The sequence below is a fragment of the Papio anubis genome, chromosome 20, assembly GCF_008728515.1.
Source record: "Papio anubis isolate 15944 chromosome 20, Panubis1.0, whole genome shotgun sequence".
In the NCBI taxonomy this organism is placed as follows: Eukaryota; Metazoa; Chordata; class Mammalia; order Primates; family Cercopithecidae; genus Papio; species Papio anubis.
In genome coordinates this window covers 46,572,422-46,591,136 of record NC_044995.1, presented here as the reverse complement: position 1 = coordinate 46,591,136, position 18,715 = coordinate 46,572,422, and the positions used below count along the sequence as shown (strand labels likewise).

At 51.4% G+C, this 18,715-nt stretch overlaps 1 protein-coding gene across 1 annotated transcript in view; it reads left to right on the top strand.

Moving 5' to 3' along the window:
* The window catches only part of UHRF1 (ubiquitin like with PHD and ring finger domains 1), a 53,993-nt gene extending 41,348 nt beyond the window's left edge, over positions 1–12,645 (top strand). Inside the window, exons 11-16 of the mRNA XM_031659067.1 lie at positions 1,016–1,178; positions 1,264–1,401; positions 4,993–5,131; positions 5,271–5,443; positions 7,305–7,409; positions 11,132–12,645. Of these exons, the coding sequence (XP_031514927.1) occupies positions 1,016–1,178; positions 1,264–1,401; positions 4,993–5,131; positions 5,271–5,443; positions 7,305–7,409; positions 11,132–11,278 (865 nt within the window). The 3' untranslated portion in view covers positions 11,279–12,645. The remainder of the gene's footprint in view (positions 1–1,015; positions 1,179–1,263; positions 1,402–4,992; positions 5,132–5,270; positions 5,444–7,304; positions 7,410–11,131) is intronic.
* Positions 12,646–18,715: the final 6,070 nt, after the last annotated feature.

Sequence of the window (18,715 nt, the reverse complement as noted above, 5' to 3'; positions counted from 1 at the left end):
AATCGGTAACTAAGTATCTAAAAAACACATGGACCATGGGTGGTGTGTCACACGCCACAGTTCCAGCACTTTGGGAGGCCGAGGTGGGAAGATTGCTTGAGGCTAGGAGTTTGAGACCTGCTTGTGCAACATAAAATTAAGAAAAATTGAAATTACAAAAAATGTCAAAAAAAAGTTAGCTAGTTATGGTTGTGTGGGCCTATAGTCCCAGCTTGGGAGCCGGAGGTGGGAGGATGGCTTGAGCCCAGGAGGCTGCAGTGAGTAAGGCATGATCATGCCATTCCATTCCAGCCCGGGTGACAGAGTGAGACCCTTTCTCTTTTTGTTTTTTTTTACGTATGTGTGTGTGTGTGCACGCGCACGTGCTTTGTTTTGTTTCTTTTGAGGCAGGATCTCCCTCTGTTGTTCAGGGTGGAGTTCAGTGGTGTGATCATAGCTCATTGCAGCCTCGACCTCCTTGGGCTCAACTGACCCTCCCACCTTAGCCTCCAGAGTAGCTGGGACTACAGGTGCAAGCCACCATGCCTGGCTAATTTTTTTTTTTCTTTTTTTTTTTTGGTGGAGATGAGGTTTTGCTATGTTGGCCAGGCTGGTCTTGAACTCCTGGGCTCAGGCAATCTTCCCGTCTATATATATAGTTTTTGAAATATTAATTTTTTTTTTTTTTTTTTTGAGACAGAACCTCACTTCACCCAGGCTGGAGTGCAGTGGTGTAATCTCGGCTCACTGAAACCTCTGCCTCCCAGGCTCAAGCGATTCTCCTGCCTCAGCCTCCTAAGTAGCTGGAATTACAGGCGCACGCAACCACGCCTGGCTAACTTTTGTATTTTTAGTGGAGACGGGGTTTCATCATGTAGGTCAGGCTGATCTCGAACTCCTGACCTTGGGATCTGCCTGCTTCTGCCTCCCAAAGTGCTGGGATTACAGGCCTGAGCCACCACTCCCGGCTCCTGTGTTTCCTTTTTGGGGGGCACATCCTCACCTATAATGCATGGGGTCCTGACTGTCCCCACAGGGCGCTGGCTCTCAACTGCTTTGCTCCCATCAATGACCAAGAAGGGGCCGAGGCCAAGGACTGGCGGTCAGGGAAGCCGGTCAGGGTGGTGCGCAATGTCAAGGGTGGCAAGAACAGCAAGTACGCCCCCGCCGAGGGTAACCGCTACGATGGCATCTACAAGGTGAGTGCTCCGTGGGGAGGCCGGGGGCTCTGTCCCCACTGGGGCTGCCTCTGATGGAGCTGACGCTGATGCCTGTTCCCCGCAGGTGGTGAAATACTGGCCCGAGAAGGGGAAGTCCGGGTTTCTCGTGTGGCGTTACCTCCTGCGGAGGGACGATGATGAGCCAGGCCCTTGGACGAAGGAGGGGAAGGACCGGACCAAGAAGCTGGGGCTGACCATGCAGGTGCGTCTGGGATGGGGGATGGCACTTTGGGAGTCCAAGGCGGATGGATCCCTTAAGGTCAAGAGTTCAAGAGCAGTCTGGCCAACATGGCGAAACCTAATCTCTACTAAAAATTAGCTGGCCATGGTCGTGGGTGCCTGTAATCCCAGCTACTGAGGTGGCCGAGGCAGGAGAATTGCTTGAACCCGGAAGGTGGAGGTTGCAATGATCCGAGATGGTGCCACTGCACTGTAGCCTGGGTGACAGAGAGAGAATCCGTCTCAAAAACAGCACCGCCGGACTCCGTGATGACTCTGGCACTTCCCACCCGGGCAGCCTGGGCACCACATGAACCGCTCGGAGGCTGTCATCTTTAATAGTTATTGCGGGTCACAGAATGGGCCTGGCCTGGGCTTGTGGTGCTCACGGTCTGGACCGTGCCAAGCACTCTGGGAGGCCTCCCGTCTCGGGCCCATGCTTTCCTGGTTTCTCTCTGATCCAGAACGATTTCCAGGGCCCCAGCTGATGGCGCCCCCCTAGCTGTCCTATATAAATCCTCCAGCCAGGGGGTGATGGGGATGCGCAGATGACATTTGCGTCTCCGCCTGCCGCGTCTCGGAGTTGAAAACCAGACTGGCTTGTCTTGGTTGTGTCGGTAAAGAGATCGCTGCAGACCAGTCAGGCATCTGATGTCCTCTGTTTTCACTTCTCTTGGCTCATTTAAAAAAAAAAAACAGAAACAAACCAAACTGGTGGAATCCAGAGAGGTCCGGATGGAAAAATGGGGAGGATGAATATCCCCGAGCCATCTCTCACCTCCCCGCGGCTGTGGGAGCTGCCGAGAGCTTGTTCAGGGAGCGGCGCAGCATTGTGGCAACACAAGGTGTTTTCTGTCCATTGCAGGGAGCTGCTTTACAGCAGATGAACTGTGGGACTATTTAAGGAATCTTAATTGCTGTCGAGAGCCCGACATCGTCTATCTGAGGGGGTCGCTGAGGTGGTCTTTTGAACGGATTTGTGCAGTGGGGAATTTCAGAAACTGAGGAACGAGAGAGAAAAATAGTAATGGGAGAGACAACCTCAGCTTCTGTTGGGAGGAGGATTTTGTTTGTTTGGTTGTTTTTTTGAGACGGAGTCTCGCTCTGTCGCCCAGGCTGGAGTGCAGTGGTGAGATCTCAGCTCACCGCAGCCTCCACCTCCCAGGTTCAGGCGATTCTCCTGCCTCAGCCTCCCGAGTAGCTGGGATTACAGGTGCCCACCACCACGCCCGGCTAACTTTTGTAGTTTTAGTAGAGACGGAGTTTCATCTTGCTGGTCAGGCTGGTCTTGAACTCCTGACCTCAGGTGATCCACCTGCCAGTGCCTCCCAAAGTGCTGGGATTACAGGCATGAGCCACCACTCCCAGCCTTTTCTTTCTTTTTTTTTTTTTTTTTTGAGATAGAGTCTTGCTCTGTCACCCAGGCTAGAGTGCAGGCGTGATCATGGCTCACTGCAAGCTCCACCTCTCAGGCTCAAGCGATTCTCCTGCCTCAGCCTCCTGCATAGCTGGGATCACAGGTGCACACCACCATGCCCAGCTAATTTTTGTATTTCTAGTAGAGATGGGGTTCTGCCATGTTGGCCAGGCTAGTATCGAACTCCCGACCTCAGGTGATCCACTTGCTTCTGCCTCCCAAAGTGCTGGGATTACAGGTGTTAGCTGCTGACCCTGGCCAGGATATATATATATTTTTTTCTGACTCTCATATCCATTGCAACATAAAGATATGAAAGGAGCTTGAAGATTTCCCGAGACACTGGAGAGTCAGACGTGACTGTAGGTTTCTTCAAAATAGAGCGATGATGCCCTATGAGGACAGGGAGGGCACGAGTCCTCAGAATCATCAGAATTTGGCCAACTAAGGCCCTGGGTTCAGGTGTTCATAAGCGAAGTTTCTGAGGAAACAGTCACGCTCACTCACTGAAGTAGCCTGCGCTCAGCGCTTGCGGTCCAGACCCATAAGGCTTGAAAACATTTACCCTAGGGGTCCTAGAAGCAAAAGATTGCCTGCCTTCATGTCAATCATAAAGACGAGATCTTATTGGTGGGATGTGATGCTGAACACGTCACCAGCGTTCACTCACATTAAATGCGCTTACCCCGACCCTGCCAGGTGGAGCTTGGCCGATTATCTCCTCTTAGTCTCCTCTTGTTCGTAGTGAAGCTTTGCGATTAGGCAGGATTAGCCATTGGTCGAGGCTCCACAGAGAAGGAAGAGCTGAGTCCACAGGCGTCCCCCACCCCCGTTACCAGGGGACACTTCCAAAGTCCTCAGCACATGCCTGAAACCAGAGATAGTACCAAACCGTAGATATATAATGTTTTTTTCTATACGTGTAGACTGGTGATTAAGTTTAATCTATAAATTAGGTACAGTATGAGATTCGCAACCTGTCTTTCACATCTTTGGCTTCTCTTTAGCATATCCAAATTGCCAGCATCCCTACTCTTGCACTTTCGGGCCATTATTTTTATTTTTGAGACCAGGTCTCGCTCTGTCGTCCATGCTGGAGTGTCGTGGTGCGATCATAGCTCACTGCAGCCTCAAACTCCTGGGCTCAAGCGATTCTCCTGCCTCAGCCTCCTAAGTAGCTGGGACTACAGATGCACGCCACCACACTGGGCTATTTTTTAAAATTTTTTTGAAGAGGGAATCTTGCTATGTTGCCCAGGCTGGTCTCAAACTCCTGGGCTCAAGCGATCCCCCTGCCTTGGCTTCCCAAAGTGCTGAGCTTATGTAATAAAAATTATAATGTTTAATATTAACATTTTATATTTAGCCTGTAATCCCAGCACTTTGGATGACTGAGGCAGGTGGATCACCTGAGGTCAGGAGTTCAAGACCAGCCTGGCCAACATGGTGAAGCCCCATCTCTACTAAAAATACAAAAATGAACTGGGTGTGGTGGCAGGCACCTGTAACCCCAGCTACTTGGGAAGCAGAGGCAGGAGAATCGAGACACTGGACAAAGGGAAGGTTCACATCCCTGCGGGACGATGCAGTATTTCATCATGCGCTTCAGAACAGTGTGCAGTTTACAACTTAGGAATTGTTTTTTTTTTTTTTTTTTTTCCGAGGCGGAGTCTTCACTCTGTCGCCCAGGCTGGAGTGCAGTGGCACCATCTCGGCTCACTGCAAGCTCCGCCTCCCGGGTTCGCGCCATTCTCCTGCCTCAGCCTCCCGAGTAGCTGGGACTACAGGCACCCGCCACCGCGCCCGGCTAATTTTTTGTATTTTAGTAGAGACGGGGTTTCACCGTGTTAGCCAGGATGGTCTGGATCTCCTGACCTCGTGATCCGCCCGCCTCGGCCTCCCAACGTGCAGGGATTACAGGCGTGAGCCACTGCGCCCGGCCCAGGAATTGTTTCTGGAATATTCCATGTAACATTTTCAGTTGACTTTGGGTCACTGAAACAGCAAAACTAGATAAGGGAGAACTACCCTGTGCTCTTCAGGGGGATCGGGAGTCAGGTGCGTTTGGAAATCCAGACCTGGCAAGGGGGCCGGAAGAGCAGGCGGGTCCCAGTGGGCCCCAAGCCTGACTCACACCCGTCCCTCCTTCTCCTGAAGTATCCAGAAGGCTACCTGGAAGCCCTGGCCAACCGAGAGCGAGAGAAGGAGAACAGCAAGAGGGAGGAGGAGGAGCAGCAGGAGGGGGGCTTCACGTCCCCCAGGACGGGCAAGGGCAAGTGGAAGCGGAAGTCGGCAGGTGAGCATCTTGTGTGTGTGGGAGCAGGTGGGTGTCTCGTGGGTGTGGGGTCGGGGTCGTATGGACGTGGGAGCAGGTGGGTGTGTCTCCGGCAGCTGGGGCCACGCGCCCCTCCCTCACGCGCCCCGCCCTCTTCCAGGAGGTGGCCCGAGCAGGGCCGTGTCCCCGCGCCGGACAGCCAAGAAAAGCAAGGTGGAGCCTTACAGCCTCACGGCCCAGCAGAGCAGCCTCATCAGAGAGGACAAGAGCAATGCCAAGCTGTGGAATGAGGTCCTGGCGTCACTCAAGGACCGGCCGGCGAGCGGCAGCCCGGTAGGCACGCGCGGCTCACTCGTCGCCCTGATTTGTGTTGATTGCGGTAAAATGTATACAGCTTATTTACTGTTTTCACCATTTTCAAGTGTACAGCTCAGTGGCACTGAGCACATTGATGTGGTTGTGCAACTGTCACCACCATCGCCACCTCCAGAACTTTCTCCTCTCCCCAAACTGAAACCCTGCCCCTGTGAAACCGTCACTCGCACCCGCTCCGCGGCCCCGGCACACCCGCTCCGCGGTCCCGGCACCCCCTGCCATCCTACCTTCTGTCTCCGTCTCCTGGGGCTGTTGCAAAGTGACCCCAGGCCTCGGAGTGCAAAGCGACTCGCATCTCACAGCTCTGGGGCTGGGAGCCTGACAGAGGCCTTGCTGGGCTAAGGTCGGGGCACGGGCAGGGCCGGGCCCTCCTGGGGGCTCCAGGGGAGAACTAGATTCCTGCCTTTCCCAAGGCCAGAGGCGCCGCATCCCTCCGCTCGTGGCCCCTTCCTCCGCCTTCACAGCCACAGCGCAACCTCTTCCAGGCTCTGAGTCTCACCTTCCCGCTCCTCTTTCGGGAGGACCTCGAGGTGACATCAGGCCCCCCGTCTCACCCAGGATGCTCTCCCAGCTCCAGGTGCTTCACTCAGTCCCACCTGCCATTTCTCCTCTGCTATGGAGGGTGAGGTAGTTGCAGGTCTCAGGATTCAGCTGTGGCCAAGGCCATCTCAGGGGTCCCTCTACTCCTGTTTCCTTCAGGCCACATTCTTCCCAGGGCTTTGTTCCCAGCCCCCACCCCATGCTGGGACAGCACCTTGCCCCCGCCCTTCACTTGTGTCTCTTTGGTCCCTGCACTTAGCTCCAAGCAGGAGGGAGGTGTCTTTCGAGTCATCTGCAGCTGGGCTTCTGGTGGCCCGTGTACTCAGTATGCATTGTGCCAGTGTAGACCATGCCTCAGGAGTACCTTTTTTTTTTGGGGGGGGGGAGGAAGACATCGTCTTGTCCTGTCATCCAGGCTGGAGTGCAGTGGCACAGACACAGGTCACTGTAGCCTTGAACTCCCAACTCCCAGGCCACACCTATTTTTACAATTTATTTTACTTATTTTTATTATTTTTTTTGAGACGGGGTTTTGCTCTCGTTGCCCAGGGTGGAGTGTACAATGGCGTGATCTTGGATCACTGCACTCTCCACCTCCCAGGTTCAAGTGAGTCTCCTGCCACAGCGTCCCGAGTACCTGAGATTACAGGTGCCCACCACCACGCCTGACTAATCCTGTATTTTTAGTAGAGACAGGATTTCATCATGTTGGTCAGGCTGGTCTTGAACTCCTGACCTTAGGTGATCTGCTCACCTCAGCCTCCCAAGGTACTGGGATTACAGGCACGAGCCAGCATGCCTGGTCTATTTTTTTAATTTTTTGTAGAGATGGGGTCTCACTGTGTTGCCGGGTTAGTCTTGAACACCTGCCTCAAGCGATCCTCTTGTCTTGGCCTTCCAAAGTTCTGGGATGACAGGCGTGAGTTGCTGCACCCGGAACCTCTCCTAAAGCCCTGTCTTGACTCAGTGCAGGGCGTGTTTGGTGGTGCCAGCTGGTCGCATCTGGGTCCTGCCCAGCATCATCGAGGCCAGCACCCCATGTACCGGCTCCGCCCCATCCTCCCCACCTCGCCACTTGGGGTGTTGGGGACTTCGGGTGAGGCTCATGCCTTTTGGGCGTCTGTTTTTCTCAGAACGGGGACGATCGTGGCCCCCGCCTCCTGGAGTGAAGGCTGGGGACAGAATTAGAGGACCCAGGTACATGCTCAGCAGGAAGCCGTCGACCTCTGGGAGCCCTGGTCCTGGGGTCTTTGCCGGCCTCACGCCTGCTTTCCTCTAGTTCCAGTTGTTCCTGAGTAAAGTGGAGGAGGCGTTCCAGTGTATCTGCTGTCAGGAGCTGGTGTTCCGGCCCATCACGACCGTGTGCCAGCACAACGTGTGCAAGGTGAGCGGAGACAGCCGCGGGAGCCAGGTGGAAGGTTCCAGAAGGATGACCTGACCTCCCGTTCCCACATGCCCGCCCACTACAGACGGAGGCTCACTGGCTTTGCTCCGGTCACTCTGCAGCTTTTCTCGGGGCCTTGTTGACTGCTTTCTGGGAGGCCTGTATTATGACGGAGGCCTGGAACATTCTCCCCCCAGTCTTGTATGGCCAGGGGGCCAGGGTGGGAGAGGATGGGCCACCGTTTTGGCCCAAGGTCTGGAGAGGGAGGTGCACATCCCCTGGGGGGCAGGAAAGAAGGCTTCCTGGAGGAGGTGGTGTTACCACACAGCATCCCTGGTACCTGGGACAGCCCGTGAAAAAGCCTGGGTGAGAAACCAGCAGCTGGGGCCTGTGGTGGCTCTGGGCACTGGGGCGGTGGCCTGGCATGGGCTTTAGACTCAGGACAGGTGGTTGGTCCTAGGAGGGAAACATGATCCCAGCTGATGGTTTTTTTGTTGTTGTTGTTGTATTTTTTTTTTTTTTTTGAGATGGAGTCTCGCTCTGTTGCCCAGGCTGGAGTGCAGTGTTGCAGTCTCTGCTCACTGCAAGCTCCGCCTCCCGGGTTCACACCATTCTCCTGCCTCAGCCTCCCGAGTAGCTGGGACTACAGGCGCCCGCCACCACGCCAGGCTAATTTTTTGTATTTGTAGTAGGGATGGGGTTTCACCGTGTTAGCCAAGATGGTCTCGATCTCCTGACCTCGTGATCCACCCGCCTCAGCCTCCCAAAGTGCTGGGATTACAGGCGTGAGCCACTGTGCCCGGCCCCCGCTGATGGTTTTCAAAGAGATAGGTTTGGGGCCAGGACAGGGTTTCTTCCCCTCTGTGCTGTGGGCCTTGGGGTCAGATCATTCTCTGGGGTGGAGTCGTCCTGAGCGCTGCAGGGTGCTGAGCAGCATCCCTGGCCCCCACCCACGCCATGCCAGGAGCTCCCTGCCTAATCGAGACAACCACAGATGTCCCCAGACACCTCCCAGTGCCCCCTGGGGGCAGAACTGCCCCGGTGGGCAGTGTGGGTCTGGGTGATGGCTTCTCTGCTGTGACCTCTGGCCAGAGCCGGCAGTGCATTGGACAGGTGTGGAAGGGACTGACCCTGCCACCCCGCAGATCTCCCCAGGCCTCTGAGTTGCCGGCGGTTTCCCTGCCAACTGCAGTCCCGCAGTCCTCTCAGCCATGGGCCACAGCCCTGGGTCTCGGACCCTGTGTTTGCTTTCCTGCCAGGAGGCAGATCAGGGAAGGTCAGGAGACAGGGTATTCCCAGTCACGCCCATGGCACCTCTGCCTCCTTGGCCCCACCTGCCTCGCCCTGTGGACTAAGTCCTTTCAGCCGTGTGGGCCGCCCTGCGTGCCCTGAGTGAGGTGGCAGAAGCGGTGAGAAGTCGTGGTGTCTTTGGGGCTGGTGGTCCGGGTCTGAGCCATCTCTCACCTCTCAGGCGTGCAGGCACTAATCCCTCCCAGCCTCAGCTGGCCACAGTGAGAAGGGACCTGGTAACGCCGTCCTGGCCGCCAGGTTGTCGTGAAGGTCCTGGCTTAGCCCCTGGCAGGAAGGAAGTGCTCAGGAGGTGGGCACAGGCAGAGGGCTGGCTGTGGGGGGCTCTTGGAAGAGGGAGGCCTGGGAGCCCTGTGACAGTAGGAAGGACTGTGGGGACACTGGGAAACCACCTTTCCTGTGCATTGGTGTGAAGGCGCAGAAGCGCTGAGAATGTCAAGGAAGGGGCTAACCAGTGTCACTGTGTCCCCACAGTCTGTCCTCGCTGCTCTGTTTCAACTCGGGAAGCTCAGCATTGGAGGGGTTCTGGGAAACAGGCTGTGACCTTCCACCTTGATTTTTTTAAATGAAAAACTTGAGGCTGGCCACGGTGGCTCATGCCTGTAATCCCAGCACTTGGGGAGGCTGAGGTGGGAGGTCAGGAGTTTTTTTGTTTTGTTTTTTTGTTTTTTTTTTTTGAGACGGAGTCTGGCTCTGTTGCCCAGGCTGGAGTGCAGTGGCACGATCTCAGCTCACTGCAAGCTCCGCCTCCCGGGTTCACGCCATTCTCCTGCCTCAGCCTCCCGAGTAGCTGGGACTACAGGCACCCGCCACCACGCCCGGCTAGTTTTTTTGTATTTTTTAGTAGAGACGGGGTTTCACCGTGTTAGCCAGGATGGTCTCGATCTCCGAGGTCAAGAGTTCGAGACCAGCCTGACCAACATGGTGAAACCCCATCTCTACTAAAAATAAAACAAAATTAGCCACTCTTGGTGATAGGCACTACTCGGGAGGCTGAGGTGGGAGAATCGCTTGAACCTGGGAGGTGGAGGTTGCGGTGAGCCGAGATCGTGCCATTGTACTCCAGCCTGGGCATCAGAGTGAGACTCCATCTTAAAAAAAAAAAAAAAAAAAGGCCACAGGCTGCCTGGAGCAGGTGACTGTGCTGTGGTCACTGGGCCTCTACCCTTGTGTTGCCACTGCCCTCGCCCAGCTCTGTGACGACATGCTGCAGACATGTGTCCCCCATGTAGGCATCTGCGCACCTGTGTGTGGTGTCTCACTCCTCCCTGGCATGCATCCAGCCCGGTGGCATCTTCCCTGTTTGTCTGCTTGGGAAGTGGAGGCTCCGGGCCTCTCACCTCTGTCTCCTCCTGGCTTTCTTCCCCAGGCACGACTTGGTTGAGCTTGAATTTAGGAGTCTGAATCTGCCGGACTTGGTTCCTTCCTCCTTTTCCCCTTTCTTCTCATTGACGTGTATGTTTATTTTTTATTTTTTTCGAGACAAGGTCTTGCTCTGTCGCCCAGGCTGGAGTGCAGTGGCGTGATCACAGCTCACTGCAGCCTCAGCCTCCCTGGGCTCAGGTGATCCTCCCACCTCAGCCTCCGGAATAGCCGCGCCTGGCTAATTTTTTTGTTTTTGTTTTTTCTTTGAGACGAAGTCTTGCCCTGTCACCCAGGCTGGAGTGCAATGGCGTGATCTCAGCTCACTGCAACCTCCGCCTCCCGGGTTCAAGTCATTCTCTTGCCTCAGCCTCCCAAGTAGCTGGAATTACAGTCATGCGCCTGGCTAAATTTTGTATTTTTAGTAGAGCTGGGGTTTCACCATGTTGGCCAGGCTGGTCTTGAACTCCTGACCTCAAGTGATCTGCCCCCCTCGGCCTTCCAGAGTGCTGGGATTACAGGCATGAGCCACGATGCTCGGCCTGATGTGTGTGTTTATTAAGCATCTACTGTATACCCTCTGCTTGGTGTTGAGAGAGAACACAGCCTCAAAGCTCAGGGAGCATCTGCCCTGTTGTAGATAAGATAAGCACATTAATAAATAAGATGGCTCCACAGGTGGAAGGAGAGGTGACATCGTGAAGGCAGATGGGGCAACGTGATGGGACTGCCTCTGATACTCTAGGGAGGTGTCAGGGAAGTCCCCATGGGGAGGTGACTTGAGCTGAGCTGTGAGTGATGAGAGCCAGGGGGCCGAGCTGTTAAGTGGCATGACCTGCAGGGACAAAAGCCTGGAGGCTGGGTGAGCTTGGAATCTTAGAGGGCCCCCAAGGAGGCCAGGCTGGTGATGGGCGACAGGTGGAAAGTGAGACTGAAGGTCAGGAGGAGTTCTCTGGACCTGGTGAGACTGTCCTTGCAGCGCTGGGAGAGGTGGCCAGGAGCAAACCTGATGGCGTGGATGGCGCTTCTCACGCCCCCACTGTGTCTTACAGGACTGCCTGGACAGATCGTTCCGGGCACAGGTATTCAGCTGCCCCGCCTGCCGCTACGACCTGGGCCGGAGCTACACCATGCAGGTGAACCAGCCTCTGCAGACCGTCCTCAACCAGCTCTTCCCCGGCTACGGCAACGGCCGGTGATCTCCAAGCACTTCTCAACAGGCATTTTGCTGAAAATGTGTCGGAGGGTTCGTTCATCGGCCCTGATTTTGTTCTTAGCGGGCTTAACTTAAACAGGTAGTGTTTCCTCTGTTCCCTAAAAAGGTTTGTCTTCCTTTTTTTTTTTTTTTTTTATTTTTCAAATCTATACATTTTCAGGAATTTATGTATTCTGGCTAAAAGTTGGACTTCTCAGTATTGTGTTTAGTTTTTTGAAAACATAAAAGCCTACAATTTCTCGACAAAACAGTGTAAGATTTTTTAAAGATGGAATCAGAAACTACGTGGCGTGGAGGCTGTTGATGTTTCTGGTATCAAGTTCTCAGAAGTTGATGCCACCAACTCTTGAAGAAGGCGAAGGGATCAGTCCTTCTCTCGGGTTCTGGCCCCCCCAAGGTCAGAGCAAGCATCTTCCTGACAGCTTTTTGTCATCTAAAGTCCAGCGAGATGGTTCCCCGTGGTGGCCCGTGGCAGCCCGTGGCGTGGCGTGGCTCAGCTGTCTGTTGAAGTTGTCGCAAGGAAAAGAGGAAACATCTCGGGCCCAGTTGAAACCTTTGTCTCAAAGCCATCCCCCGCCAGACTGCTTAGCGTCTGAGATCTGCGTGAAAAGTCCTGTGCCCACAAGAGCAGGGAGTTGGGGCCATGCAGAAATGGCCTAAAGGGGACTCTGCTCCACGTGGGCCAGATGTGTGGCTGACGCTGTCCGATGAAGGCGGCCATGGACGGATGCCAGCACACGAAGTCACGCCCAAGTGCCTTTGGTTCGTTCCTTCTTTCTAAAGACGACATCGTCTTTGTTGTTAGCACTGAATTATTGAAAATGCCAACCAGATTCTAGAAACTACGGTCATCCAGTTCTTCCTGACACCGGATGGGTGCTTGGGAACAGTTTGAGCCTTACAGATCATTGAAATTCAATTTTTTAACTCGGCAAGTGAGAACTTACAAGAGGATTTTTTTGTTGTTTTTTTTTTGTTTGTTTTTTTTTCTATGAACACATTTTCTAAATGAATTTTTTTTGTAGTTACTGTATATGTACCAAGAAAGATATAATGTTAGAGTTTGGTTGTTTTTGTTTTTGTATTTTTTTTTTGAAAGGTTTTGTTAATTTTTCTAATTTTACCAAAGTTTGCAGCCTATACCTCAATAGAACAGGGATATTTTAAATCACATACCTGCAGACAAACTGGAACAATGTTATTTTTAAAGGATTTTTTTTTTCACCTCCTTATTGTTAGATTATTAATGTATTAGGGAAGAATGAGACAATTTTGTGTAGGCTTTTTCTAAAGTCCAATATTCTTTGTCCAGATTTTAGATTCTCAGAATAAATGTTTTTCACAGATAGACTTGATTGTGTCTTCCTATTTGCAAACTGCCTTTGGAGCTTTCTGTGTACTTTTGTGCATTATTTTACAAAAATCCCAGGAGAAACGTGAGGCAGGTGGCTTCAACCCCACTTTACAGTTGAGAAAACTGAGACCCAGGAGATGATGGTGATGGACTGAGGTTCTAACAGCCTAGGAGGTGCTGGGCTGTTAACTTAGCAGCCTTGAGTGCAGGGGTCAGCAAACCACAGCCAATGGGGCCCAAGTCAGGGACACTGCCTGTCTTTGTAAATAAAGTTTTATTGACACCACCACACCCATTTCTTTATGTATATAGTGGCGTTTGCGCTACTATCAGCAGAACTGAGTAGGTGCAGCAGAAACCAACTGGACCACAAAGCTGAAAAATACTCACTGCCTGGCCAGCAAAGCTTGCTGGTCCTTTCTCTCGGGAGGATCACTTGAGTGTGTAGGAGTTTGAGACCAGCCTGTAGACCCCAACTCTACAAATAAATAAAAATATTAGCCAGGTGTGGTGGTGTTTCTGTAGTCCCCGCTACTCAGGAGGTTGAGGCAGGAGGCTGATTGCTTGAGTCCCGGAGCTAGAGGCTGCAGTGAACTGTGACTGCACCACTGTACTCCAGCCTGGGCAACAGAATGAGATGCTGTCTTTAAAAACGTTAAAAAAAAAAAAAAAAAAAATCTCGAATGGTAAAGGGGCTGCATCTTGCAGATTAATTAATTCACACCAACCTATTACTGGTGCCTTTTATTGATGGTTAAGTAACCATATGGGCAGATTTATTTTGTTTTTGAGACAGTCTTGCCCTGTTGTCCAGGCTGGAGTCCAGTGGTGTGATCACAGCTCACCGCAGCCTCCAACTCCTGGGCTCAAGTGATCCTCCCATCTCAGCCTCCCGAGTAGCTGGTGCCACAGGCATGCAGCACCATGATTGGCAAATTTAATTTTTTTTTTTTTTTTTTGTAGAGATGGGGGTCTCATTATGTTGCCCAGGCTGGTCTCCAACTCCCGTGATTAGGCGATCCTCCCATCTCAGCCTCCCAAAGTGCTGGGATTACAGACATGAGTCACCACGTGCAGTCTGGGGTTTCTTTATGAGTGGTAAAAATGTTCTCAAACTGATGGTTGCACATGTCTGTGGATATACGAAAATCCACAGAATTGTACACTTTAAATGGGTGAATTGTATGGTATGTGGATTCTACCAGAAATAAGTGTGAACATGAAAATAGGAAAGATTCCCAGTACTTGAAGGAAACTCCATAAATGTCCCCAGTGGGCCCTTCCTAGAAAACACTCAAGTGGGTTCATTGTTGAGATTGCTGCCTTCTCTTTGATTTTTCTCTCACTTGAAAGAACAATGTCATGTTTAAAAAATGAGCAAAACCAGAGAAGTATTTGTGGAACTGTTTTGCCACCGACTGTAACGTTGCGCATCATATTTCTTTCCTGGTTCACTTTAAAAACTTTCTTTTGGCCGGGCGCGGTGGCTCACGCCTATAATCCCAGCACTTTGGGAGGTCGAGACGGGCGGATCACGAGGTCAGGAGATCGAGACCATCGTGGTTCACACGATGAAATCCCGTCTCTACCAAAAATACAAAAAATTAGCTGAGTGTGGTGACGGGCACCTGTAGTCCCAGCTACTCAGGAGGCCGAGGCAGGAGAATGGCGTGAACCTGGGAGGCAGAGCTTGCGGTGAGCCGAGATCGCGCCACTGCACTCCAGCCTGGGCGACAGAGCCAGACTCCGTCTCAAAAAAAAAAAATTTTTTTTGGCTGGGCGTGGTGGCTCACACCTGTAATTGCAGCACTTTGGGAGGCCAAGGTGGGTGGATCACCTGAGGTCAGGAGTTTGAGACCAGCCTGGCCAACATGGTGAAACCCCATCTCTACTAAAAATAAAAAATGAGTTGGGCGTGGTGGTATGCACCTGTAATCTCAGCTACTTAGGAGGCTGAGGCAGGAGAATGGCATGAACCCAGGAGGTGGAGGTTGCAGTGAGCCGAGATTGTGCCACTGCACTCCAGCTTGGGCGACAGGGCGAGACTCTATCTCAAAAAAAAAGTCTTTTTGATTCAAGATCTCACTTTGCTACCCAGGCTGGAGTACAGTGGTGTTGTCCTCATAGCTCACTGCAGCCTCAAACTCCCATGCTCAAGCAATCATCCTGCCTCAGCCTCCTGAGTAACTGGGACTACTACAGGTGCAAACCACCATGCCTGGCTACTTTTATATACATATATATATAATATATATATTTTGATATATATAAAATATATATATTTTTTATATATATATATTTTTTATATATGTGTATATATATATATATTTTTTTTTTAGTAGAGAGAAGTCTCACTATGTTGCCCAGGCTGGTCTGGAACTCCTGGCCTCAAGCCATCTTCCTGTCTGGGTCTCCCAAAGTACTGGGATTACAGGTGTGAGCTACCATGCCTACCTTAAAAATCTTGAACAGCTCTATTAAGATAATAGTTCAGGTAATATAAAGGTCACCCTTTTAAAGTGTACAGTTCAGTGGTTTCATTTTACTGCGTGTGGTTTTTTTTTTTTTTTTTTTTTTTTGAGATGGAGTCTTGCTCTGTCGCCCAGCCTGGAGTACAGTGGCACAATCTTGGCTCACTGCAACCTCCGCTTCCTGGGTTCACGCCGTTCTCCTGCCTCAGCCTCCCGAGTAGCTGGGACTATAGGTGCTCACCACTATGCCCGGCTAATTTTTTGTATTCTTTAGTAGACATGGGGTTTCACTGTGTTAGCCAGGATGGTCTCTATCTCCTGACCTCGTAATCCGCCCGCCTCGGCCTCCTAAAGTGCTGGGGTTACAGGCGTGAGCCACCACATCTGGCCTACTGTGGTGTTTTTGAGACAGTCTCGCTCTGTCACCCAGGCTGGAGTGCCGTGGCAAGATCTCTTTGTACTGCAACCTCCCCCTCCCAGGTTCAAGCGATTCTTCTGCCTCAGCCTCCCAAGTAGCTGGGATTGTAGGTGTGCACCACCATGCCCAGCTAATTTTCATATTTTTAGTAGAGATGGGATTTCACCAGGTTGGTCAGGCTGGTCTCGAACTCCTGACCTCAGGTGATCCACCTGCCTCAGCCTCCCAAAGTGTTGGGATTACAAGTGTGAGCCACTGTGCCCGGCCAGCTTAGTGGTTTTAGTGTAGTCGATACAGTTACGCAGCCATCACCACCATCTAATTACAGAACTTTTCCATCCACACAAAAAGAAACCTCGCACCCTTTTGCAGTCACGCCCTGTGTCCCTCCCCCAGCCCCTGCCAGCCACGAATCCTCTCTGTCCTTATGGATTTGCCTGCCCTGGACACTTCATATAAATAGAATTCTACAGTATTCTTTTGTGTCTGGCCTCTGTCACTAAGCATGGAATTTTCAAGGTTTATCCATATTGTAGCCTGTGTCAGAGCTTTATTCCTTTTCATGGCTGAGTAATATTCCACTGTATAGATGGGCCACCTTTCTATAATCCCCCTTTGACTTGTTTTAAGATGTAGTCTTGCTCTGTTGCCCAGGCTGGAGTGCAGTGGCACAATCTTGGCTCACTGCAATCTCCACCTCCTGGGTTCAAGCGATTCTTCTGCCTCAGGCTCCTGAGTAGTTGGGATTACAGGTGAGCACCACCGTGCCTGGCTAATTTTTTGTATTTTTGGTAGAGACAGGGTTTTGCCATGTTGGCCGGGCTGGTCTCGAACTCCTGACCTCAAGTGATCTGCCCTCCTTGGCCTTCCAAAGTGCTGGGATTACAGGCGTGAGCCACTGCACCTGGCCTGTATTGTTTTCTATTTTTAAGAGACAAAGTCTCACTTTGTCGCCCAGGCTGGAGTACAGTGGCATGATCATAGGTCACTGCAGCCTCAACCTTTTGGGCTTAAGGGATCCTCCCACCTCTGCCTCCTAAAAGTGCTGAGATTACAGTCATGAGCTCCATCTCTTTTTTTTTTTTTTTAAGGCAGTCTCCGTGGCCCAGGCTGGAGTGCAGTGGTACAATCTCAGCTCACTGCAGGTTCCTCCTCCTGGATTCAAGCGATTCTTGGGCTTCCCCCTCTCTCTCGAGTATTTGGGACTACCGGCATGCACCACCACACCTGGCCAATTTTTGTACTTTTTGTAGAGACGGGGTTTTGCCATGTTGGCCAGGCTGGTCTTGAACTCCCGGGCTCAAGTGATCCTCCTGCCTCAGCCTCCCAAAGTGCTAGGATTACAGCCACTGCATCCGGCCTCCCATTTCAATTTGTTAATGCAACAGAGTAACCCATAGGAGGAAGGGAAATCTACTAAAGCATTGAACATTTCTGCGCTCCACACCTTGCCTGTCTAGAAAGATTGATGGAGACCAGTCGGAAATTGAGCACTGGGCCTGCTAATTGGGGATTCCTTGATGTCTGAAAGCCAAGTGAAGCCTCCTGGTCTTGTTTAGGGGGAGGTCCCCGAGCATTCCCTGCCCCCGTCCTTTGTGAGATTTGCATCTGACTGCAAAGAATGGAAGAAAACCAGAGCAATTAGGTGAGTGTTCTCTAAATGAATCTGTCCATTAAAATATTCTAAAGAGCATTTCCTTCCTTTTCGGAGGATGAAGACTTCTTACCTGACAGCAATTCTAGTGTGTTTTTAACATTTTAATATGCAAGGTTTCCAAAACTTGGAAAGAATCGGATGGTGAACCCTCAAGGAGACCCACCACCTAGATTCTATGATTGTTAGTGTTAAGTGTTTCTCATAATAGATGGCATTAAAACTTGGTCTACGCAAAATAAAGTGGAGAACCCATTTGGGTGACTTGGTTAAAAACATTTGTATTGTCTGTGAAATCCAAACACCCCCACTGTCTTACAGAATATACTTGGAAGTAGAACAAAAAGCCCTATGTATGTGGGGTGGGGACTCCTTCCCTGCATGATTGCACTTTTTTTTTTTTTTTTTGAGACAGGGCCTCATTCTGTCACCCAGGAGTGCAGTGGTGTGATCATGGCTCACTGCAGCCTCGACCTTCCGGGCTCAAGTGATCCTCCTCGGCCCCCGAAGTAGCTGGGACCACAGGCATGTGCCCCCACCATCGACTCATTTTTTAAATTTTTAGTAGAGAAGAGGTCTCGCTATGTTGCCCAGACTGGCCTGAAACTTCTGGGATCAAGTGATCCTCCCACCTTGGCCTCCCAAAGGGCTGGGATTACAGGTGTGAGCCACTACACCCAGCCTGTCTTTTAATTTTATTTTTACTTTTTATTTTGAGATGGAGTTTGACTCTGTCACCCAGGCTGGAGTGCAGTGGTGTAATCAACGGCTCACTGCAGCCTCCACCTCCTTGGGCTCAGGTGATCCTTTCACCTCAGCCCCCGAATAGCTGGGATTATAGGCATGTGTCACCACGCCCAGAGACTTTTTGCATTTTTTTTTTTTGTAGACACGGGGTCTTGCTATATTGCCTAGCCTGTTCTCGAACTCCTGGGCTCAAGTGATCTGCCCGCCTCAGCCTTCCAAAGTGCTGCGATTCCAGGCATGAACTAAAATTAAATCTTAACTCCATGTGGAATATATGAATATGGTCCCATAGGAATTTAAAATACCCAGAGCTGCTTAAATTCTCCTTTGACTTCTCTTTTTACCAGCATGCAACTTTCCTTCTCTCCCCAAGGATTAAGTTAGTTTCTTCAGGTTAGGAGTACCTTTTTCTGTGCATTGACAGGCTTGTGTGCTCTTAAAAACCTCATGCCAGTTTCTGTGTGTGTTGCCATATACATTTTACTGAGTACAGGATTCTGGACTACTGCCCCTAGCTCAGCGGTTGGAAGATATTTCATGATTGCATGCAGATCGGCCTCCTTTTCTTTTCTTTTCTTTTTTTTTTTGAGACGAGTCTCACACTGTTGCCCAGGCTGAAGTGCAGTGATCTCAGCTCACTGCAACCTCTGCCTCAGCCTCTGGAGTAGCTGGGATTACAGGCGTGCGCCACCATGCCTGGCTAATTTTGTATTTTTCAGTAGAGACAGGGTTTTGCCCTTTTCGCCAGGCTGGTCTCGAACTCCTGACCTCAGGTG